Genomic DNA, 25,697 nt, shown 5'->3' on the forward strand with positions numbered 1-25,697 from the left:
TAACAGACTTCTTCCTCTAGATCAGGGGTTCTCAACAGGTTTGGCCATGGGACCCACATTTTTACATGGTCATCAAGCTGCAACCCAAATCTTTAGGAACTATAATACAGTTTTAGGGGTCACACTTCATGCATTTACTTACATGAACTAATCATGAACAGCACATGTACAGCATTTATTAATCAAAATTGAACATTTACTAATGCATTATTAACATCCAAGTCCATGCTTGCTTACATTAGTTAATGCACCATGAGTTAACATGAACTAACAATGAACTACTGTATTTTCATTAACTAACGTTAACTAACATGAACAAATACAGTAGTAAATGTGTTGTTTATTGTTTGTTCATGTTAGTAAATGCAATAATTAACATTAACTAATGAACCTTATTGTAAAGTGTGACCATTTTAGGAAGTATACTGTATTTGTATTTATTTGTTAACATAAGTAGTGACAGATACATCATAAGAAATTCACCAAGACTTACAAATGAACACTATTTTATTGCTGTCATTTAACAAAATGGATCAAATTATAGAAATATTAAAAAGTAAAAACGACAAATACTGTTAATAATAAACTGTTAATAAAACTTGTTTTCTGGTTTCTAAATGTTATTTTATTTAGAAGATTTCATTCTCTCTTTTGAGAGCACCTCACTACTTATGACACCGAGGCTTTAAGACTTTTTTATATATATCCATACTTTACATATTCAGGCTCGTACTTGCGCTTCGACATATTTGTTGCAATAATTAAATTAATTTTCACATGTCAAATGGTAGGGTTGTCGCGCACGCATTTCAAAATAAAAGTCCGGTATAAGCAAAATAAGTAAAAAATGTAACTTTTGTTGTTTTTTTGACCACACACTCCGCGACCCATTGAAAATGTTCCTGCCACCCATTTTCGGGTCGCGACCCACCAGTTGAGAAACACTGCTCTAGATATTATTTCTCACGTTATTTAATTTTTTATTTTTTTTCTTTTTAAATTTTATTAAGAAAAAAAGACTAAAGAGGAAGAAAAAAAACAAGCAAAAAACAAAGAACAAAGCAGTTGTCATAGGAGTTACAAAATCAAGTTACCATACATTTACAGCACATTATCACGTTTTTTATGACATACTCGGTTTTTGCCAATACTTGTTTCACTGTTTTTGAATCAATTCTTAAGTTAAAAGTCAGTCTTTCCATACAGTTTATTTCCTTTACAATTCCTATCCATTGAGTGCTTGCTGGAGGATCAACCTGAAAGCATTTTCGAGTGATGGCTTTTCTGCTACTTACCAAAAGTATTTGAATTAAGTATTTGTCAATAGTTGGAACAGTTTCGGGGTATAATGTAATAAATGAGTAGTCCAATTCTTCTCCAGTTGTCTTTATTATTTCAGTCGCTACTTCATACCAGAAGGGCTGTATTTCTGGGTAAGAAAAAATATGAAAATGGTTAGCCATTGAGGTTCCACATTGTCTCCTACAAGATCCCAATACGTGTGCGCAATTTAGACAGTTTAGGAGTTATGAAGATTTATAACTCATTAGGGCTGTGTGATTAATTGAAATCAATTTGAAACGTTGCAATTAGCTAACCGCAAGAGGCTGCAATATGAAATATACAGTTGAAGTCAGAATTATTCGGCCCCCTTTGATTTTTATTTAATTTTTTATGTATTTCCCAAATGATGTTTAACAGAGCAAGGAAATGTTCAAAGTATGTCCGATAATATTTTTTCCTCTGGAAAAAGTCGTATTTGTTTTATTTTGGCTAGAATAAACCGCAGGAGAAATGCCAGCACAGGCTTCCAGTATCCGTAGTTTCAGGTGCATCACATCTTGTATCTTCACACACCATTGACAACAAAGACAGCGGGGCCATTCTTCATCAATGGAAACCTCAAGGCCACTGGATTAATTGCTACAGATGATGTGTTTCGCTCTTAATGCACTGAAGCCGGCACGTTCCCTGAGTTTTTCCAGCAAGATGGTGCACCACCACATTATGGGTGTCAGGTCCGAGCATTCCTAGATGAACAGTTTCCTGAAAAGTGGATTGGTTGTCGTGGGCCAGTTGAATGGCTCCCAAGCGGACCCCCTTAGACTTTTATCTTTGGGGTCATCTGAAGAAAATTTGTCTATGGTGTGAAGATACAAGATGTGCACTACGGATACTAGAAGCCTGTGCTGGCATTTCTCCTGCAGTGTTGCTATCAGTGTGTGAAGAGTGGGAGAAGAGGATTGCATTGACAATCCATCACAATGGGCAGCACATTGAACACATTTTATAAGTGGGCAGGAATAACTCATGAAAGATTAAAGTTATGTTGAAACCAAGCACACCATTGTTTTTCTTGTGAAATTCCCAATAAGTTTGATGTGTCATGATCCTCTTCTTATTGAAAAAACTAAAGTTGGATCCAACATGGCCGACTTCAAAATGACCACCATGGTCACCACCCATCTTGAAAAGTTTGCCCCCTCACATATACTAATGTGCCACAAACAGGACGTTAATCTCACCAACCATTCCCATTTTATGAAGGTGTATCCATATAAATGGCCCACACTGTAGTTTGTACTTTATAATTCTTATTGCTGGGGAAATGTATTTGATTGCAGTGCAATAATAATATATCAGTATTTTTCCATATTGGATGCTGGAATATTTTAAGGTATACAAGCATTGCCATTCTCTCTCAGATCAGCCAAATCTTCTTGATCAGATTTTTCTAAAAGGTTTTCCCCTAAATTATTATAACCGAACGTTTAGTGATTGACCTAAACATGATGTAGACTAAAGACTTTTAAGTGACTATTGATCATAACAATCAATCGCTGTGTGACAGAGGGCCGGTTTGAGTCTCTCCACATGGGTGGGACGGCCAGAGCTTGTAATCTCACACTTGCAGGAGGGCGTGAAGGTACAACGGTGTCTCTTGCGTTTAGGGCGGGACGTTGAAGATTAACAGACCATTATAAACACATGCGTACAATACAGACAAGCGCTCCTGTCAGGAATGTCACCTCTGATGCAACAGATGCACTATACACTACCTGACAAAAGTCTTGTCGTAGATCCCAGTTGTAAGAGCAACAAATAATATCTTGACTTCTAGTTGATCATTTGGAAAAGTGGCAGAAGGTATTTTCTATTTATATTGCAATATACACTCACCGGCCACATTATTAGGTACACCTTACTAGTACCGAGTTGGACCCCTTTTTTGCTTTCAGAATTGCCTTAATTCTTCTATGCATAGATTCTGCAAGGTACTGAAAATATTCCTCAGGTTTTGGTGCATATTGACATTATAGCATCACAGTTGCATGATTTGAATCTCCTATTCAACCACATCCCAAAGCTGCTCTATTGGATTGAGATCTGGTGACTGTGGAGGCCATTTGAGCACAATGAACTCATTGCTATGTTCAAGAAACCAGTCTGAGATGATTCCACTTTATGACATGATGCGTTATCCTGCTGGAAGTAGCCATCAAAAGATGGGTACACTGTGGTTATAAAGGGATGGACATGGTCAGCAACAATACTTGGGTAGGCTGTGGCATTGACACGGTGCTCAGTTGGTAATGATGGGCTCAAAGTGTGCCAAGAAAATATCCCCCACACCATTATATCACCACCACCAGCCTGAACCGTAGATCTAAGGCAGCATGGATCCATGCTTTTTTTGTTAATGGCAAATTCTGATCCTACCATCCGAATGTAGCAGCAGAAATCGAGAATCATCAAACCAGGCAACGTTTCTCCAATCTTCTGTTGTCCAATTTTGGTGAATCTGTGTGAATTGTAGCCTCAGTTTCCTGTTCTTAGCTGACAGGAGTGGCACCCTTTGTAGTCTTCTGCTACTGTAGTCTATCCGCCTCAAGGTTGGAGTTGTTTTGCATTCAGAGATGCTCTTCTGCAGACATCGGTTGTAACGTGTGCTTATTGAGTTACTATTGCCTTTCTATCAGCTGGAACCAGTCTGGCCATTCTCCTCTGACCTCTTGCATCAACAAGGCATTTACACCCACAGAACTGCCGCTCACTGGATATTTTCTCTTTTTCAAACCATTCTTTGTAAACCCTAGTGATGGTTGTGCATGAAAATCCCCGTAGATTAGCAGTTCCTGAATTACTCAGACCAGCCCGTCTGGCACCAACAACCATGCCACGTTCAAACTTAAATCACCTTTTCCCATTCTGATGCTCAGTTTGAACTGCAGCAGATCGTCTTGACCATATCTAAACGCCTAAATGCATTGAGTTGCTGCCATGTGATTGGCTGATTAGAAATTTGTGTGAATAAGCAGCTGGACAGGTGTACCTAATAAAGTGGCCGGTGAGTGTATATTGCAGAATAAAATCAAATGCAAATCGCAATGTTACTTTTTTTTTTTCAATATCGTGCAGCCCTAGTAGTTACAATAAGTGAAGACAATATACAGAAAACCCAATTAGTCATATGGTTAAAAAAAAAAAAGTTTTTTTTATTGGTAATATGTTAAAAATTACAACTTAATACACTGAAATCCTTTAAAAAAAGCATATTAAAAAAAATATGAAAAGTTTGTGAAGCATACATGAATAGATATGGAAGCCCATTTCCACTTGGTAAAAATAATAAAAAAAATACCATAAAGTCTATATTATGACTTAGCAAAGTTGAAATGATAAATTCATAACTCAAAATTATGAATTACTAAGTCAAAATCGTAACTTCCAAAGTCCACTCTGAAGGGTTTTTTTTCTCCTCCCAATGTAAGAAGTTGGTTTTGTCTCAGAAGAAGTAAACCCATTGGGCTTTGTTCAGTTCATTTGTGGAAACCATATTGGCTTACTGTGGTGTATTTAGTTGTTCTTTGATTTACTAAAACCCTTCAGAATGCTCAGAAATGCATTCTTGAAATACTTCTGATTTTAAAGACATTGCTGTCCATGTTGTGGGCCTTCAAATTAGTCTGAAAAAGATCAGCGTTTTTCTTCCACATCTGATGAATGTTTTCAGTGAGATCTGTTATGCCAGCATGCTCCAGTTGCTGTTTGATGACAGATTTTATAATGATCGTTTTGGGCCAATTAAAATAGATCCGGGTGTTTGTGTAGGTCTCTTTTAAAGAACCCTTTTGATTAGCTGTAATGATATCTTGTTCAAAGTAAGCCCTAACAGCTTACTCTGGTTTATCCAGTGTTTGGCTGGAATTTGAAGGGCTAATGGAGGAAAATAATGAATAATGGGGAAAAAAAAAGTAAAAATGTTTTGGGTCATTTAAAAGCTTATGCTTATTTTACTTCATCATCGCACTTCTAGAGCTGTACAGCTTTGAAAAATGTCTGTATTTTAGAATATCATATATTGGTTGATTTAGGACGATCATGGGTAAATATAACCATCACAGGCTTATTGGAAAAACCTGGTTCATAAGGACCACCGAGTCACGAAAAGCGGAGGTTTTTCTTTCCGTTGGACATGCGACATTTCAAATTCCATTAAAACAAATGTCGAAAGTTAAAAATGAAACATACGAAATTAGATGAAACTATGCTGGAGAGCCTGGTAATGCGACATTAAGTATTTTTTACTGAAACTTTAATTAAAAAAGTGCTTCCCTGGTCTTATCCATATTTCTTTGCATGTTGAACACACCACGGCCACAACAGTAAAATAAAAAAAAACTGCAACTGCATTAATTGCGTTAATTTTTTTTATGCGTTAATTATTTCAAATTAATCGCATGCGTTAACACACTAATTTTGACAGCATTAATAAATAAATATATATATATATATATATATATATATATATATATATATATATGGGCAATTCCATGCAAATGTCAACCTTGCCATAAAAAATAATTTAGTTTTATCTATATTTTTTTGTGTTAGCAAGTATTTTACAGTACTGTAAAAATACTTGTAAATGTATCTGTCAGTATTTCAAACTATTATATTTAATTTGCCAAAATCACACAAGTGGCTATTTCACAGCTGTCACATCCATAACGGAAATGTGTCACATCCATAACGACACTTTTTCTTCATAAATGCAAAAATGTCAAATAAAATAAAATCATTCATTATAATTCTATAGTGAGACGATTCATTCCTGTTTGATGAGCATTGTTTCTTTTGGGTTGTGCAGTTTAACAGTCAGAATTTCTAAATAATCTGTTGTCCATTGTAAATTCGCAAACTTTTTATGTCACATCCATAACGTATGTTTATTTTCTTAATTTAAAATATAAAACATGTTTACATATTGATATTTTTCTGCTACCATAACTCTGTGGTGAGCTATTTTGGAAAATATAAACAGAAGTTTTGAATTGATACAATGTCAACATATACTTTCTGTGTGAAATTATGTTTTGAGTTTTTACTGCAAATGTCACATCCATAACGCTGGAATTGCTCATATATATATATATATATATATATATATATATATATATATATATATATATATATATATATATATATATATATATATATATATATAACTTTACCTTAAAAGTTTTTGTAAATAAGCTACTCATGCGATGTGACTATTGCAGATACACACATTGCAGTATCGATGCTCAAACGATACACTTCTATTATCAATCAGTAATTTTTCAAATGTACATTTCCCGCTAACATTTAAGTGCTGTTGAGAGCATACTTAAACAGCGCTGATGTTTTTTTATGCCAGAGTTAGATGCAGTGTGTGAATCACACCGCTGTTTAGCTGACTATCAGAATAAAGCCTGTGCCCTGCCGTCTGTGTGTGTTATGATAATTCCTGCCAAATCATTCACATTCAACAAAGCATGTTTTTATAACTAAGCTGTAATGCCGGGTGAGCCGAAAGACGGCCTGCCTCTATCTCTCCCTACAAATCGTGGGTATTTCCTTCCAGTTTTTGTTAACAATTTAACCATGTGTTTTGTTTGTCAGAAAAGACTTATTTTTAGTGGGATTTGAAATTTTTTAGTTTTGTTGAATTTGATACAACATCAGACATTTTTTGGACACACATTGCCTGTTTTCCCACACAATTTCAGACTACATTCTGTGTAAAAACGAGAACTGATTTGATGTAGTCTTTGTTAATAGATTTATTTTAATAAACATTATTGTTAATGGATATCTGTACACCATGTGCTGCAATACAATAGACTTTCCTCTGCAGGATTGCAGATCAGCCATGTATTAAAACAATGTGTGTGTTAAACAATGTATTTTGCATCACCATGACGTAAACACAGGAGTGTAATATAAAACTATAGACGTTTTATTTTGTCCATACAATCTATATTGTCATATTACACAACCATAGCTGATTCAGATATGGGTATGGCAAGGAACCATATTCTCATTTTGGCATAATAATCAAGGATCTTTACTGCTGTAGCATGACTCTGGTACAGGGCTATTCAATTAGTTTGGCATGAGGGCCGGTTCATGAAAAGCATCCCAAACGAAGGGCCGGAGATATATGACTTGCTATATCAGTGATGACACAACTACATATAATGCCCGTATGCTGTATTTGTGCTCATAAAGACACCCACGTTGGCTTTTTCTACATTAAAATGTTAATATATTGTATTTTAAAACAGCTGCATTGTCTAATTGACTTTTGTTTTTGTTTACAAACATTCAAAATATTGCATTTCGCACAACAAAAGCAGTGCATTGCTGAAGTAGGCTTCTTCTACATTCAGACACATTCATATGTTATGTTTTAAACAGCATAACAATTAGTGATGCTACATTATAGATTTTAGTTGTACGATATAGTCTGAAGAATAATCATGCTTTCTTGGTTATCACGTCTCATGTAATTTAGAACAACAAGCTTTATATTAGGGAGGTAGCTATTTAGATTAACAGTTGTTATCCTCTGGATTCATGCGTACATAATCATTTTAACAATAAGTCGTTTTTTTCTACTAATTCGTAATTTTCTACTGCGTGCGCCCGGAAAGAGACTAATGCGTTGCTTTGCTTGTGCGCGCATATTGTCATTCTTACATTAGAAATAACAAACTTGCAAGCGGAAAAAAACGTGATATGGGAACGGCTGCTGCTATTTAACCCGGTGTGCGTGCATAGTAGCCTCGATGTACATACTTGGAACTTTAAACTAGTTGCACAACTTGTCATAACGTTTGTGTGCAACAGAAATGCGGCTTAGAGAAGCCTTTACGATTAATTAACTGTTACGAATTAAAGCGCAGTTAATAGTGAAATCAGCTAATCGTTGCATCCCTATTAATGATCACAGTGCATTGTAGCTATTTTCTACAAAACATATCCAAATGTTTTCTGCTGTCCGCACCACTCGCTTATGGTGAATCACGCTCTGCGCTGCCTCTGCAGCTCATGCTGTAATGAACAGACGCACGTCACTTCATAACTATAGCGGCCGTTTTTCGACTAAACCAAATTTAATTATGATGTCTTGGTCACACTATTTGGAAGGACTGAACAAACAACTTCTAACCGGCAATTGATTAGCCCCCGTCTAGAAGATGCAATGATATTACAGCACCTGAAAATAGTCATTGTTTAATATCAATGCTCCTGCTGCAGCCATGGTACTGCAGCAAAGTTCCTTGACTGTTACGCCAGAATGTGAGTATAAAAAATGGCAACTTCTTATTTTTTGCTGGTCTTGGTACACAAAGACGCTCCCCTTTAAAAGAAAGTGCTATATATAAGTATTGAGTTGAAATATTTTTGCTTTAATCCTGTTCTTTCTGTCCACAGACACGAATGCAGAGTTTACAGCCGGACCCGAAGGCTCAGTACCGCAGTGTGTACGGTGCGCTGAAGCGGATCGTGCGGACGGAGGGTCTCCTTCGACCCTTGAGGGGCCTCAATATCACTGTTTTGGGGGCCGGTCCAGCACACGCTCTCTATTTCGCCTGCTACGAGCGAATCAAGCGTAGCCTTAGTGACGTCATTCAAAATGGAGGCAACAGCCACATAGCTAACGGTAAGATTTTGAGTCAATTACAGATGTTAGAATATATTGGAGTGCTTCTGTTTTTGGATATTGAACGTTTTGCTGATTCTGAATAGATAATAATTACTAATAAGGTAAAAGAAACATTCATTGAAAATCCATCATATACAGTTGAAGTCCGAATTATTAGCCCTTCTGTATATTTTTTTCCCCAATTTCTCTTTAACTCTAAGTTTTTTTAAACATAATAGTTTTATTAACTCATTTCCAATAACTGATTTCCTTTGTCTTTGCTCTGAGGACAGTACAATATTTGACTAGATACTTCTTAAAATACTAGTATTTAGCTTAAAGTGACATTTAAAGGCCTAACTAGGTTAATTAGGTAAGTTTAGGGTAATTGGGTAAATCATTGTTTAGCAGTGGTTTGTTCTATAGATCATGGGTTGCCAAACTTTTCAGCCTGTGACCCCCAAAATAACATTGCCAGTGAGTCTAATAACTGCCTCCTTTCATTTTCATTGAAAAATATGAAACATTAGGCTCACTGTGTGGTTTTAGCAGTTTGTGCTTAATGTCAGTCTATATGCACACAATAAAGGTTATCATAGAAAGTGCATGCTGAAATACCCGAAATAGCCTTATAAAATATAAGAATCAGTAAGCTATAATTTTAATAATCCATAATCATTATAAAAATATAAAGTACAATAAAGTTTATACAATATAGGAAATACTGGAAAAACATGCAGAATTCGTGTATGTGGTTGCATGAAATAATAGGTATAAACTTATCTTTGCTCTCAGCCAAAACACGTTAATAGATTCAAAAGGCTGACTCAGATATAAGTCTATTTAAGATGAGTTATAGATCGCATTTAGCAACTACAGAGAGGTGAGATCCAGCGGCAGATTCGGGATGGCCTGGATGACGTTCAGCTGCTCTCAGCTGGGCAGGTGTGCTCAGACTCGAGAATACGCTGAAGCAGGTTTCAGCACATGACAGCATGTGTGAGGTCACATGACATGCATTTTCAGTGGTGTAGTGTAGATGGTGAGCTTGTCAGAAACGTCAGTGTGGATTTGGATCGTTTTCGTTCTAAAACAGTTTTAAAACGAAAACGTGTTCGTGTAAATGGGGCCTAAAATTGATACTAAGTTTTGACATCACCAAGCGACCCCTTGTTATTGACCCGCAACCCCACTTTGGGAACCACTGCTATAGTGCTATAGTAATAATATTGACCTAATAATATTGACCTTAAAATACGTAGTTTAAAAAAAAATGTAAAACTGCTTTTATTCCAGCTGATATAAAATAATTAAGACTTTCTATAGAAGAAAAAATATTATTGGAAATACTGTTAAAAATTCTTTGCTCTGTTGCACATCATTCGGAAAATATTTAAAATAGAAAAAAAATCAGACTTTAACCGCATATCCTGTTAGTATTTATTAAAGTGCTTTTATTTTGGCATTATCATTGCTTAAAGTTATGCGAAGACTTCCTAATTTGTTATTGAGTATTTTAATAAAGATTTCTCTTTTTTTTTTTTTGGTAACATTTTATGTTTGGATTTAGTAATTGGAAAAAGTATACTTTATATGTATTATCTTGTTTTATATACATACGTGCACAATTTCCAGTCAAAACTCACTTTTTTTGTAGCTTGCTTGCTAAAATACAACCTTTGGGACCATTCTCATTTGATGTAATAAGAATTTAGTAAAATCAGGTAATAAAGCATTATAGTGTTACTTCTAGGATTTTTTCCAGCTGTGGTGGCAGGCCTTTTACACAGATCTTCCAACTACCTATGGCGTTATAACAATGACAATGCTGAGAGTGCAGTATTTTGAGATCGCATTTATGTAATACGAGTATGCAAATCTCTTTGCCTGCGCGCCAATTTCCTCTGTTCTCGCATAAAACTTCTTGCTCGCCCTCAAATCTAGGCTGCTGAAGTGCAGATTTTCTTGTGTGCTCTCAAATAAACTTTGCTGAAGTGAGATTAAGTACGTTTATGTAACGACAGGGTGTCTGCAAGGTCTTAAAAGTATTAAAAGTTGATAAATCAATGATGAGAAATTAAGGCCCTTAAAAGGTAATAAAAGTCTTAATCGCGTTTTTACGAGGTCTTAAAATTTGTTCAAGCGTTGTACAAAGTGTTTGACTCCAGAAAAGCATAAATATATTTAGTCATTCATTCATTCATTTTCTTTTCGGCTTAGTCACTTCAATAATCTGGGGTCACCACAGCGGAATGAACCGCCAACTTATCCAGCATATGTTTTTTTTTTTTACACAGCGGATACTCTTTCAGCTGCAACCCATCACTGGGAAACACCCATACATTCTCATTCATACACTACGGACAATTTTAGCTTACCCACTTCACCTGTACCACAGGTCTTTGGACCTGTGGGGGAAACCAGAGCACCCGGAGGAAATCCACGCGAATGCAGGGAGAACATGCAAACTCCACACAGAAATGCCAACTGACCCAGCCGAGGCTCGAACCAGCGACCTTCTTGCTGTGAGGCGAGAGTGCTACCAACTGCGTCAAAATATATTTATTTTCCTCCTAATATTAATAACGGCGTGCTCATTCCACGCGATTAGTTCGGGCCGGATTTATGAAATTATGGAAACTTTGTTCATCATAACTGAAAGCTATGCCGTGTTTGCTGGCATCACGCATCGCACAGCATGTAACCTTAGGGTTAAACAAATAACACACAGCACTACTACGATTGCAGAAATGGTCGCGCTGTTATAAATCACTTACATTTTAATATGTTTCGATACGATTAAAACCGCTATTAAAAAAAAAATAAAACAGCTACAACTGAAGATTTTGAACGAGAAGCTGTAATGTAGCCGTGGCAGGAATGAATTTAGGCGTGGAAAAATGAATGTCGGAACTAACGATAATTATATACCTTTCACTTTTTCTGTTAATGTTTTTATTAAATTTTTATTTATTTGATTATATTCAAGAGCTACTGATTCAAGAGAAACCAACACTTGAGTTATTGAGTGTTTCAAATGTGACTGTTTCAGGGTTCATTTTGTCTTCAGTGGGCTTCCATTTTGGTGAAACTGAATGAAAAGTGGAGCGACATTGTAAACAAAGCATATTAGTTTCTTTTCCCTTTCACATGTTGCGATTTGATATGTTAAGTATTTTCCTCTCCTGTTTCGCTGCAGGTGTGGCAGGGAGTGTCGCTACTGTCCTCCATGATGCAGTCATGAACCCAGCTGAAGGTATTTGTCATCTACTCTCAATACTGTCAATACTGAACCTTACACTTTTGATACTGCTTTCAGGAAAAGAAAAATTAAATTCAAGATAACTTGCAAACTGCAGTGTGCTAAAAAAAGTCTGGATTTCACCAGTAATAGATTTTAACCAGGGATTCACAAACTATTTAGCATATTAAATTTAACTTATTTTCATGTTAATATTTACTCTGTGTTCATTTGTGGTCCTCTGATATCTGTTTGTGGCCACACGACCTGCAGGAAAACAAGTTATGGCCAACATTAGGGCCCGCATGTACAAAGACTTGCGTTGAATTCATACTAAAACATTGCGTACAGACAAGGCTGTAAATGTGCGTACGCACTAAAAATAGTCAGATGTATGAAACATATGAAGCATATTCTCTTTGTACATCTGAATTAACGTGAAACTGAGCGCACGTGCACGACAAAAAAAAAACGCTCCCTGCCTCCTCCCCCGTATAAATATGGTAATGACTCTACTTTGACAAAACCAAACGAAAACGCAATGGCAAAAGCAAGCAAGAAGAGAAACTTTAAACAGAATGTGAATTGGAGGTGCTCCTATCGGAGGTAGACCAGAGAAAAACTGTGTTATTTGCAAGTTTGTCCTCCGGAGTTAATAACAAAAGAAAAAAAAAATAGAGTGGGAGAGTTTAGCTGACGCGGTTAGCGCAGGCGGGTCTAAACATCGCACTGTGAACGAATTAAAAAAGAAATGGTGCAGATGTAATGGTGCAGGTTAAGAGGAGAACAGCGGCGCACCGTCAAAGTGTGGACCAAAAAGGTGGGGGAACAGGGGATGCTGAACTAACACCCTTTGAGGGCGACACTTTACTGCTTACTTTTACTTTTTACTTTTTTACTTTTTAGCTGCTGCGCTCGTGCATCCAGGTTAATCGTGAACAACTCAGTGCGCATGCGCTAGTTGCACTATCGCGGTCTGATTATGTTTCAACCAAGTTTTATATGCATCAAATACATAACAACCGTGCCAAAAATTTCAACTGATGAACATATTAACAATAATACAACCGTATAGCCGAATTAAATGTATGCATTGGCATGTTACAGCCCTAATGAGTATGATTATGTGAAACTCCATATAGATTCATATTGCAATGATTTCGGGTACTTAGTGATGCACGCACACATATATGCACAATCCTTAAATGCTCTGCTGATTTGGACTCTATAATACCTGTTTTATAACTTTAATCTATCAACAACCACTACGTTCTTCCCGCTCCATGGTGGATTTTGGCATAGTCCATTTCACGTGAGATGGCGGGGGTGAGTGGAAAAAACTAAGTCGCGGGGGGAATATTCTCTACAGAAATAATTTATGATTTCTTATGTGGCCCGGTACCAATTGTTCCACGGACGGGTACTGGTTCGCGGCCCGGTGGTTGGGGACCACTGTATTAGAGGAACACTTTGTTAGGGCGGTATAGCAGCACCCCTCAGCTCTTATCAAGGCAGTGCCACCGGCATTTCAGCTGCCCAATCCCATTTGAGCGTCACATTATTTGCACATTTATTGAATGGAAATGTTTCTGATCCACGTATGCAAATTCGTCTTCAGATGGCGTCTCTATAGGAATGTGCGTGCAGTCGCTCCGATTACATCGGGAACACCGGCGATCGCTGCAAATTGCACTTTAATGTTTGGCTGGTCAACTGCATGGTATAGAAACCTTAAATACCTGCTAGACATGCGGATGATCCCGTCGCATACTTTGATCGTGCAGCCTACACTGAAATCATTAATGCAGACTAAACAAGTAGTGACAGAAAACACCTCTAATAACCTAAGAAACCCACCACGTCCCAAATAACCCACCTCAAGTACTTCCGCCATCATTATATTTTACAGGAAAGCCTAAATGCTAGAGGTGATCTCTCTGCGATCGTTACAAATATTAGGATTAATCTACAAGTCAAAACAATGTATTAATCTGTGGGTGTGATTTGTACGAATCACAGATCAACCATGATCTGTTACACCCCTAATAGGTGCCCTTTAAGGTACTATGGTTACATCCGGTCATTTTTTTTTGTGTCTCTTGCAGTGGTGAAGCAGCGGATGCAGATGTACAACTCTCCATACCGCAGCCTGTACGACTGCGTGCTGATGGTCAGCCGTAAAGAAGGACTGGCTGCTTTCTACCGCAGCTACAGCACTCAGCTCACCATGAACATCCCCTTCCAGGCCGTTCATTTCATCACCTATGAATTCATGCAGGAACACTTCAACCCCCATCGCCAGTACCGGCCCGAAACGCACATCATATCCGGAGCTGCAGCAGGAGCCGTGTCTGCTGCAGTCACCACTCCGCTGGACGTCTGCAAAACGCTGCTGAACACGCAGGAAAACGTGGCTCTGAGCTCCGCACATGTTAGCGGCCATCTCTCAGGCATGGTGAACGCACTCAGGACGGTTTACCGACTAGGAGGCGTACCCGCGTTTTTCAAAGGCATCCAGGCCAGAGTCATCTATCAGATGCCGTCTACAGCCATCGCCTGGTCCGTCTATGAGTTCTTCAAGTACTTTCTGACTCAACACGAGTCGCACGTTCAGGAAGTTTCCCACAAAACCAGCCCTACATGAGGCTCTATCCATTCCAATTTCATCTCCATGAGGAACATAGATTGATTTCTCATGCAGTCGTCGACACTCCGGTGGCTGTTTGTATTAATTTATTAAATGAGTTTCATGTTGTTACAGGAATGTACGGACGGATGCACACTACAGAACTCTTCGTAACAGAATGATGTCTTGTTTGTATTCTCATACGTATTTATGATCGAGCGCGCGTTTATATTTATATATGCAAACCCACCATCTTCTCGACGATTAAACTGACCCGTGAGGTAGGACGTTTTTATTTTAATTGTTGGGTTTTCTGGACGTTTCATTTCCAGTTTTACTTTTATCGCTTGAATTATTTTTATTGGAATCATTTTGTAAGATATTTTTGAATTGTTGCACAATAATGAGAGTTTGTTTTTTTTATGATTGCTGTTATTATGGAAAAGCTGCCCGGCTATTATTAACTATTTAAAATCGGACGCAAATTTCTGCTAATAATTTCGAATGTGTTTTGTAACGAGGGGTTTTAGTTTGTGAATTTCAAAGTCAGGGAAAGCAGCGTATATTTAGTCTGATTTATTCTACAGTACAACTTGATGGACAAGCATTTTATTCGGATTCCGTTAACTGCGAAATACTCGGACAAAAGTCCAAAGGCTAGTTTACGCACAATTTGCATTTTTGCAAAAATATTATTTTACACTTTAAGACACTGGTCTCAAACTCAATTCCTGGAGTGCCGCAGCTCTGCACAGTTTAGCTCCAACCACCTCCAACCTGCACCTGCTTAGTAGTCTTCAATAGTCTTGATTATTTGGACCAGCTGTGATTAGGGTTGGAGCAAAACTGTGCTGAGCTGCGGCCCTCCAGGAATTGAATTTGAGACCTATGCTTTAAAATGATCTATTAATATTTTATTTCCAAAGAGACAAAAATTGGATACTAATTTAAACCGAATTCATCACACTAAAGCACTAATGCAATCTAGATCAGTGTTTCTCAACCACAATCACCAGCACTGCGTGTTTTGGGTTCCATTCAATTCATCTTTATTTCTATAGGGCTTTTACAATGTAGGTTGTGTCAAAGCAGCTTAACATAGAAGTTCTGTGATTATTAGCTTCAAATTAAAACTTTTGTTTTGTTTATGATTAAAGTCGTTGCACGTCAGCCGGTTCCCGCCTCTGAATGAGCGAGTTTGAGCTACTTCCGCATGAAAACGAAACATCTGCGAAGAAATTTGACGCAGAGGAACATAACCTATTGCCAGCTAGCGTTTCAGAAGTGTTAACTGTGTCAGTCCAGTTTTCAGAGTTTTTAGTTCAGTTCAGTGTGGATTAAATTTCACTGAAAGTCCAAACATTGAAGTGCAAATCCATCAATGCGCAAGCAAGTGCTGACAATGGCGAGGAACAGACTTCACCGATTGACAAAACTGAAGGATGTCTCCTTTGTCTGTCACACGCATTACAGCTCTTTCAGTCTCTGCTAATGAGCTAATGATCTGAATATGTTGTTTTTGGTTAAAGGGACATGGAAGATGTGCAGATCTAGTGGTCCTCCATGAACGTGGCTGAGAAACACTGCTCCTAATAGCTTTAGCGGTAGTAGTTGAAAGTTGAATGTGTTTTTGTATGCTGGCTTTTTAAGATGTCATCTATGCAGCGAGTTCCACGGCTTTTGGAGTTTTTCGTTCTTGTAGGATGATGACCAGTCAAGAGTGAGCTAAAGCTGCACTCCAAACCCAGTAAGAAATCTTTCATTCCCAATGAACGAAACATGAGGTTTGACTAACGTGCTCCTCTGGCAATGTGAGGATTTTTCTGTGTCTGAGCTGTTTGTGAATACACAACGGACTCCTCTCTCTTTCAGAATAGAGCTCGTCTTGTTCTCCAGAAATAGATTTTTACTCAGAGTAGATTTGTCAGTTGTTATGAACAGAAAGGCTCCGGGAGACATTGAAAAGATGTATGTTTGAGCTTCAACAACTGACAAACACATGCAGCTTAGACATATTAGGGCCAATTCCTGTAAATTCCTTATCTTTTATTTAAATGGATAGTTCGCCCAAATATGACGTTTCTGTCATCGTTCTTTACTCTTGCTGTTCTCAACGTACGTTCATCTTTGAAAATACAGATGTAGATAGTTCTAGTATTCTCTCATCATTTTTCTTCATCCGTTGAAAGTTTAAGCAACCAAAATGTTCGTCATAAAAATAATCTATACAACTCTGAATCTATAAACAATAATCTATAAAGCTTTATTTAATAAACACAATTAATTTAGGCTTTCATTCAGATTCAGATTAAAAAATAATGCATCAAATTAATTTTAATTTAGGTCGACTGGTATGATCCAAGTCGTTTTTTTATGTTCAATTCACCTTTATTTGCATAGCGCTTTGACAATGTAGATCGTGTCAAAGCAGCTTCACACAAATGGTCATAGTAAATTGAAACAGTGTAGTTCCGTTTTTTTAGTGATTAAGTTCAGTTCAGTTTAGCTCAGTTCAGTGTGATTTACCAATCCCAAACCATGCAAGCTAGTGGCGACAGCGGAGAGGGGAAAAAAACTTCACCGATTGGCGAAAGTGAAGAAAAAATAACCTTGAAATAAACCAGTCTCAGTTTGGCATGACCAATTTAATTTCTCCGCTGGCCAAACGTCTTGTGCAGAGCTGCAGTCTCAGCGGCGGAGCCTGGAAGCTGGCTTTAGCGAAGACTCGTCTGTCCCTGGAGCGTCACAGGAATCAGTTTCATGCGCTCCACTCCCCCATGTGGTGCATCTGCATAAATTATAATAAATTACTAGCAAAAATGATTGCATAAATAATTAAAGTGTTTTCTATGGAGTCTAACAGTATTTATGTACAGAAATTAAACAATCGAATGTAAAATAACATGATCGTTGTATAAATAAAAATGCAGATGTATATTATTATCATTAATCTTATTGTCATTAAATTTCTAATAAATCTAATCCTGCGATATGACTATGGCAGATACACGCATTGCGATATCGATGCTCAAACGTTATATTATTCAGCCCTACATCAAATATAATAAAGGAAACATCAATTATGATTTGATCCACAGCTACTCATTAGTTTCACATAAACTTGTGAAATGCAAAATGATGGGAGAATTTCAAAAATAGTCTCATCTTAGACTATAGCTACATCTTTGAAAGATTTTCCGTGACGTTCAGTACAAACTAGTGCATTTTTAATAGTTTGTTCTTCTTGAATTCTCATAGTGAGTCCTGATATGTCATTTTGTAAGTTTGACCATCTTTTTCGTTCATATTAAATGTCAAATATCAGCCTCTCTGCAGGTCCGTGAGGGATTTGCAATGTAATCACGCACAATAGACCTTAAAATGTATATAGTATTGTAAGAGTTGTTCGTTTTGATCAACTCTGTTTGGAATTTGATATGTTTTATTTGACTTGTAGCTCTCGTTTGAGATTAAACGTATGCAGGATGTCCTGTTAGTAGGGATGTAACGAGGAACTGCGAAAAAAAAATCGATTCAAGTATGTCACGATTCAAATCGGTTGAGATGCCAAACGAATCACGATACAGTTCGAGTAGGAGTATGAATGAATGTTTAAGGGGAGCCGACTCGGTGACTTGCCTGCTTCATTATTATATGGTATGCAAAAAACAGTATGTGAGCTGAGTAGTATGTCCGAATTCATGGTATTCGAAAAACAGCAGGCGAGAAGCAAAGCTACTTCCGGCGAAAATCGTATTGCGCATTTAATCTTATTGCGCGATCAATATTTTATACAGTTGAAGTTTTTTTCCCCCAAACAAATTTTTCACAGTAATTTCTGTATTTTTTGCTCTAGGGAAAGCCTTATTTATTTTTTATTTTTTTGGCTAAAATAAAGTTTTTAATATAAAAAAAAATTAAGGTCAATATTATGCCCCCCTGAGCAAATTTGTTTTCATTGTCTGTAAAAAAAAACATCAATACCATATAGTTCGTCAACAAAGTTGCCACATAAAGGCTGATTAATACTTCTACGTTAAGTGCATGCGTATGGTCTGGTGCAGCTTTCGTGTGGTCGCATAGTCCCTCGCCATGGCCGACGTTGACACGCACCTCTCAAAAAATTTAACCACACTATGCATTCATGCGTAGCGCAAGCTCTGTGATTGGTCTGTTGGTAGCTATGACGAGTGTGGGCGATGCTGAGAGCCTCGAACCCAAGTGTAACTCTGTGTGGACTGCAAGAGTGGGGCTTAACATAAAGCAACGATAAAGGGGCGAGATTTGAAACGTGCAGTTATCAAGATCCCATTAAACCATGTGAGATGTTATGAGATGTTGTTGGCTAGATGGCGGAAATACTTACCAGAGAACATTTTCGCCAAATGTTGTCATGCGTTTTCCCCAAAATTAATCCACAACCAATTCATTTGATATATTATTATGTTCATACATTGAGCAACTCCACCCGCTGACGACTTTTTTTGTTTTGTCATGACTGTTAGCCTACTCTGTGTCCCCCCCCTGTGGTTGCAAATAACAGTACAATGGCGACTGCGTCAAGTATGAAAGCCTCCGCAACTCACGGCTGTACGTTAATAACTGTGATGGTTGGATTTAAGGTTGGGGAAGGTGTAGACGGTAACAACAGTGATGGTTGGGGTAGGTGTGGACATTATAACTATGACGGTTGGGTTTAAGTTTGGGGAAGGTGCGTTAATAACTATGATGATGGTTGGGTTTAGGGTTGTGAAAGGTAAAGATGTTAATATCTGTGATGGTTTGGTTTAGGTCGTGAGTAGGTGTAGATGTTAAGGTACAGCGCCTTTTGGCGACAACATAATTGGGACGTGGGTCTGCTTAACTTATAACTTACCAATTACGCCGCTAACATACTATAAGTTACGCCCTGTCTTGCAGTCCACAGACCTTACTTCGAGAGCCCGATGGAGCAAGTGTTTACAAGTCTCGAGTCCCATGAAGGAGCTCCAAATTAAAACTTTGTTTCGTGTTTATAATTAAAGTCGTTGTACGTCAGCCGGTTCCTGCCTCTGAATGAGCGAGTTTGAGTTGCTTCTACATTAAAACTAAACATCCGTGAAGAAACGCGACACAGAGGAACGTAAAAGCCTATTGCCAGCTAGCGTTTCAGAAGTGTTATTGCAGAGCAACACAAACAGCACGTAGAAGTATAAATGTACTATATGCAAGGCAATTGCTATGGGTCATGCCGATCACTCGACGCAGAAGTATAAATCAGCCTTAATGCTGTGTTTTCGAGTAATTTATTAAAAAGTAGGTACAGCGCCATCTTGTGTTAACGAAAGTGACTTGATCAGAAGTGAATCTGCATCTCATTCAGCTCATCTGCTTTTTTTTTCACAAAATTAAGCTCAGACCATTCTGCTTTTGCTTCAGATATTGAAATTATGTAGTCTAATTTAGATTCGACTACAAAGAAAACTGCTATGTCTGCTTCATCATGCTTTTAAAAAATGAGTATTTAAGTCGTTGCCTTCCATTTTATAAAAGAGCGCACAGTTTAAAAGCTTACTTTATATGAAGAGATTTATTTTATTTGCATAACTTATTTGATTTCAAAATTTCAATTTAATCTTTACATTTTAGTTTTTCAGAGAGGATGCCTTGTAGAATTTGTTATACTCGTCATTTATCGTACATCTTCATTGTAGTTTAATTTTCTTAAGTATGAAAATATTTAATTGTCAAATCCAAATCGTTCAGGGAATCGTTACATCCCTACTATTCATTTAGACAAGCAGAAATAACGCACACAACAAAATCATCCCGCGGCCTTATAGGGGCCGTTCACACAGAATGCGTTTTTCCATTCCAATGCGCTACTTTTCCAGTTGATTCAATGTAAACTTGCGCTTGACAGACGTGCCTGAACGATACATGAGCGCTGTTTTTTTTTTTTTTTTTTAGAAGCCGTGGCCAGTCAAAAGTACTTCAATTTTACACTCCACTTACACTCTTAAACGTCTATTCCAAAGCTGTGGACCAATCAGAAGTGTTATGAACTTCTGATTACAGACTTTCTGGATACTTTTAAGCTCTATGTTGTGCTTTTAAGCCATTCCCAAGTGCTGCGTCTTATATTTTTTAGACACAACAATGCTTTCTGTGCGAACGAGCCCTTAGAGATCACAGCGCCAGTGTTCGATCAGCCTTCGTCAGCCAGTGTTCATCAATATATACGTTTGCAAGGATAGATGTGTGTGTGTGTGTGTACAGGTTTTAGTAGGTTATGAGGACTCAAATTCATATAGTGCCATGGGTTTGACTTGGTTGTTACTAGTTGAGGTGGTTTATGGGGACATGCCCTGTGGCCTCATAATTCGAAGTGCTTAAAAATCATACTTATGGGGTCTTTTCACATTCTGAATTTGCCACAGATTTCCTGTGAGTGTTGGGGTTAGGCTAAGGAAGATTTATGATGGGTTCACATATGAACCCTGATGGGACTCAGAATCAAGTATCACACATGTAAATGACATATTAGAACATATAATTTACATGGAAGCCAATGAATAGAGCTGAATTATCGGCATGTGGTGTGAATGACACAGAATGCCTGACTCTCAAATTCAATTGAAATCAATTTCTGTGAATGGCAAAACATTCCCTGGGTAAACTAGAGATAGTGACGCAGGCTCTGTTTTTCATGCTGGTGTTTTTCCTCTCATTCATTTTTTGCTCTAGTTTAATTATTAGAAATTGAGACGATTTCCTTTGCAAACACATCATGATTTCACATCATTTGCTTCCTGTCGCAATAATTTGCACACTTACATTGACTTGTACGTAATTTACTTCTGCATTTGCTGTGCAGCATTACAATATTACATACATTATGCAACTGTAGAGTCATAAACCACCAAAACAAGTATGTAAGATGGAGTGTGAGCTGACTGGTTTGGTTGGTGCCTTTTTTCCTGTGTCCTCTTTCACTACCCGTCCTTTTGGACTCTCGTCCTCGGCCTTCTGTTTATTTCAGCTCTGAAGGGTTGGACATTCCTTAATGGTGGGTCCAGGGAGATTTTTGTTTGCCTTCTGATTGTTGCTTTATTGGTTTAGTGCTTTAATTGCTTGTGTGTTTCCAGACCACTGTTTTTAACTTGTTTTTTTTTCCCCTAATATCATCTAGTAACCAAAGATATGGACTCTTTTTTTTTAATACCATGACCATTCAGTCATAGCTTTATCTAAAAATAACTTGGACGTGGCATTTTATTTGAATGTGTCATATTGGGGAACAGTGATGTTTTAATTCTGACTTTCTATCTACTTTGTCTTGCAATTTCGATGTTGTAATTGAGAAAAACAATTCTACGAGCTTTATATATACAGATTTTATAAACTTAAATATGAGAAATAAACGTACAACTCATGAAGCAAACATTTAGAATTGGTTAATATTTTAAAAAATGGTCAGAACTGTGGGGGAAAATATATATATATTTGGCAATGACTTGCCTAAGTAATTAATTGTCATCTTGCAAATATACCAGCCTCCATCTCACCAAGAAACATAACTATTTTACATTTTGTCAGTTTGGTGGCTAATTCGTACTGGTTCAGTCGTATGAAAATGTACGATTTTTAAAAGGAGGTGTGGCTCTCAACCCCGCCCATAAACGAAACTGTTATTGGGGGATGAGCAAATCAAACTAAATTGTATGAATGAGTTGGGCTGGGCGATACAGCAAAAACAAAAATGATCACGATATCATGTTTTATATCGTTCAGTATCGATAATTATTACATATTTTTTAACGATCCATTTATGAATATTAGTTTTTTTTTAAACCACTATTTTAATTTGCCAACATTACTAATGCAAATAGTTTTATTAGTCAAATGTTAAAGAGACTCGTAAACTTGATAAATTCAGGTGTTTTATAACTAGCTGCGCCTGAAAATGCAATTGCGTCATGTAGGGTTGGGTCAATAGACATCACGAAGTTGAGCTGGCATCGCAATCCTGTGCCTTTTTTTTATTTTATTATTATTATTTTTTTAGGGGCTTTCACTTTTATTGTGATAGGACAGTGGAGATTTAGAGACAGGATGGTATGGGGAGCAGCGATAGGGGAAAGGTCTGCAAAGGACCTTGAGCCAGGAATCGAACTCAGGTCGCCGTGAGCAAACTCTGTGCCATATGTCGATGCACTAACCACAAGGCTATTGGCGCCGACAATACGTCTTAAGCAGGTTGCACACCAGAAGCGCCATGCATTTTGGAATTCTAAACATAGGTTTCTATCAGGATACACACACCGGCGCCGCAAGTCGGGGGCTGTCGGCGGCGCCCGGCCACAGCTCAGGACGCAGTTCATTTTTCAGCCGTGCCACAGAGCGCCATCTGATTAGTTTTATGTTAAATATCATTCGAATGTGCGCGTCTGGTGTGTGATACTTTAAACTGTCATGTGTGCGCCGTGTCACGGCGCCGAGCAGCGCTTCTGGTGTGCGACCTGCTTTAGTTTTAAAATGGCATTTTAGAACTAAAATGATCCACGTCCTCACTGGCGTTTCATCTAGCACTTCTGAACCTCTATACTGCTGAAAATCATCACGTGACCACACAAGCACTCTGTCATGTGCTGTAGTGTATATGCGCGTCTGAGCTCCTGCAGTCAGCGGGTGCTTTGAGCACAAAACCTCGGAGACCAGTACGCATCGAACAGTTTATCAAGGATGTACCGTTGGATCACATCTCACTATAGTTGTTAATTGTGATATTTATGTAATCTTTTCTCTATCTAACGAGTCTTCGGCCTTTTGAATCTATTTGGTAACATGTCACAGCATCAGTACACTGCTTCAATCTTTCGCTTTCATGCTTGTATCAGTAATTTTAGTGAAAAGCTTAGATACTGTTGGTTGGTTCCTTTGGGTTGCACCTCTTTTTACCAACCTAGTTTGTCATAGCCATTATCACGACACAGATCACTCTGCCCATTCATGCCAGAGTCCTGCGGAAAAGTGATTGACAGGTGGTCATTTGTGTGTAGCTTATCTTTATTTATTTAGGATTCGATTATGGGTAAAACAAAGACCATGCGGGTCAGGTAGTTGAAACAGTGGGCTACGAATAATTAATTCGTTATGAATTAATGAGTTATTCATAAATAATTAGTTCACCGCCGCAATGACGATGCCATCGTTCATCGCAATGTTTCACTTTAGACATTGTACGAAATTGTCCAAATTGGTCGACATCCACCCCTAATTTCATGTGCGCACTACTTGCACACTAGGTGCACATCACTCTCTATTTGCAAGTCGCACCCTAAGCTTGTTGCCATTCCTTCCAAGTCGCGCGCTCGATGGCAACATTTTAATAAAGCTATAGCGCTTAATATCGAAACGTCATTTTGAACTTTTTTTTTCATCATTGATGATGATGGTGTTTGGTACCGTTTTTTTATCACCCAGCCCAATGAATGAGATCATATGAATTCGTACGAATTAGCCACTTAATAATAAAGTTACGAATTGCATTGTTTAATATACTAGTCAAATATTTTGTACTGTCACCATGACAAAGACAAAAGAAATTCGTCATTATAAACTATTATGTTTAAAAATGTTGACAACGATCTTTTTTGTAATGTTTGAGGGCTAATGTTTTTATTTTTTTTAACAATTATGTTATAATTGTTTTTTTAGGAGGAATTTTAGGAGCTTATAAATTCATAACCATGAGATCAATTCAGAATTCTGACGGGGAAGATAGAATTTTAATGAACAGAATTGCTCGAAAGACTATAAAATGTGAGAAATAGTCGTAAATCTGGTGAAAATGTCAATTTTCGTATATCCCCCACAACTTTTGCAAGTTCATATCTAGCAGATCTGAAAAACTCATTCGCTCTTAATTGTGAGGAAAAATTTACAAATTGTGACTATTTTCTTGTATTTCTGAGGAAAAAAAGTTGTACTTTGAAATCTGAAATGAGAATTAAACGCATGCAAGACAAAAAAAGCCAAAATCGTGAGATTAAAAAGTAACGATGAGCTTTTGTTTGTTGTTGTGTTTATTCTGCAGTGGACACATGATTCCATGACACACTGCTATAATTTGGGTTTTACCATGTGTATTTGCTTGATGGCATTTGAAGATGATTTTAATCATAAGACCCCAAAAAAGCTGATGAGTTTGATGAATCGGGTGAGTTTCCATCATCATTCGGCTCCAGCATTTTTAATAATAATAAAAGCTAACCATTTTTAAATCCGCTTAAAATCAAAGTTCATTTTTGTCATTGTGAGATCTTTGGGTCCGTTATTAACAACACTCAGTCTGTGTATGTTGATCTTGCATTTCATTGTTGATCATCACTACACAAAATGCCTCGAGACAACTGAAGAATGGAGGTTTCTATCCTCATACTTGCTCCCTGAGAATTGCTCTTCTCAATATGCATCATGAGTGAATTCATGTATTTTGGCCACTTTGTGCGCACAATGATGAAGAAGTGGGAGGATATTAATAATGATAGTGCCATCTAGTGTATGCAAATTATTCTTATTTTTTTGTAACTGCTTTGTTAATGACTCTTTTAACTGATTGGTGTAAATGCTGCTACAGTTTAAAACACTGGAGCTGAAATAAAATGATCAAATGACCCTCAGTGTTTTTGTTTATTTATTATGTTTGTTTATTATCTATCTATCTATCTATCTATCTATCTATCTATCTATCTATCTATCTATCCATCTATCCATCCATCCATCTATCCATCCATCCATAAATCCATCTATCTATCCATCCATCCATCTATAAATCCATCCATCCATCCATCCATCCATCCATCCATCCTTCA

General features: G+C 37.5%; 1 protein-coding gene and 1 long non-coding RNA gene across 2 annotated transcripts in view; one reads left to right on the forward strand and one right to left on the reverse strand.

Annotated features, from left to right (window-relative positions):
* The window catches only part of slc25a37 (solute carrier family 25 member 37), a 38,625-nt gene extending 13,125 nt beyond the window's left edge, over positions 1-25,500 (forward strand). Inside the window, 3 exon segments of the mRNA NM_001039971.4 lie at positions 8,764-8,992; positions 12,174-12,230; positions 14,321-25,500. Coding sequence (NP_001035060.2) covers positions 8,764-8,992; positions 12,174-12,230; positions 14,321-14,859 — 825 coding nt within the window. The 3' untranslated portion in view covers positions 14,860-25,500.
* LOC147842882 (uncharacterized) overlaps positions 1-25,697 on the reverse strand; it is a 797,275-nt gene that overhangs the window by 609,264 nt on the left and 162,314 nt on the right. The window lies entirely within an intron of this gene.

This window comes from Danio rerio, chromosome 8, assembly GCF_052040795.2.
Source record: "Danio rerio strain M-AB ecotype USA chromosome 8, GRCz13ab, whole genome shotgun sequence".
In the NCBI taxonomy this organism is placed as follows: domain Eukaryota; kingdom Metazoa; phylum Chordata; class Actinopteri; order Cypriniformes; family Danionidae; genus Danio; species Danio rerio.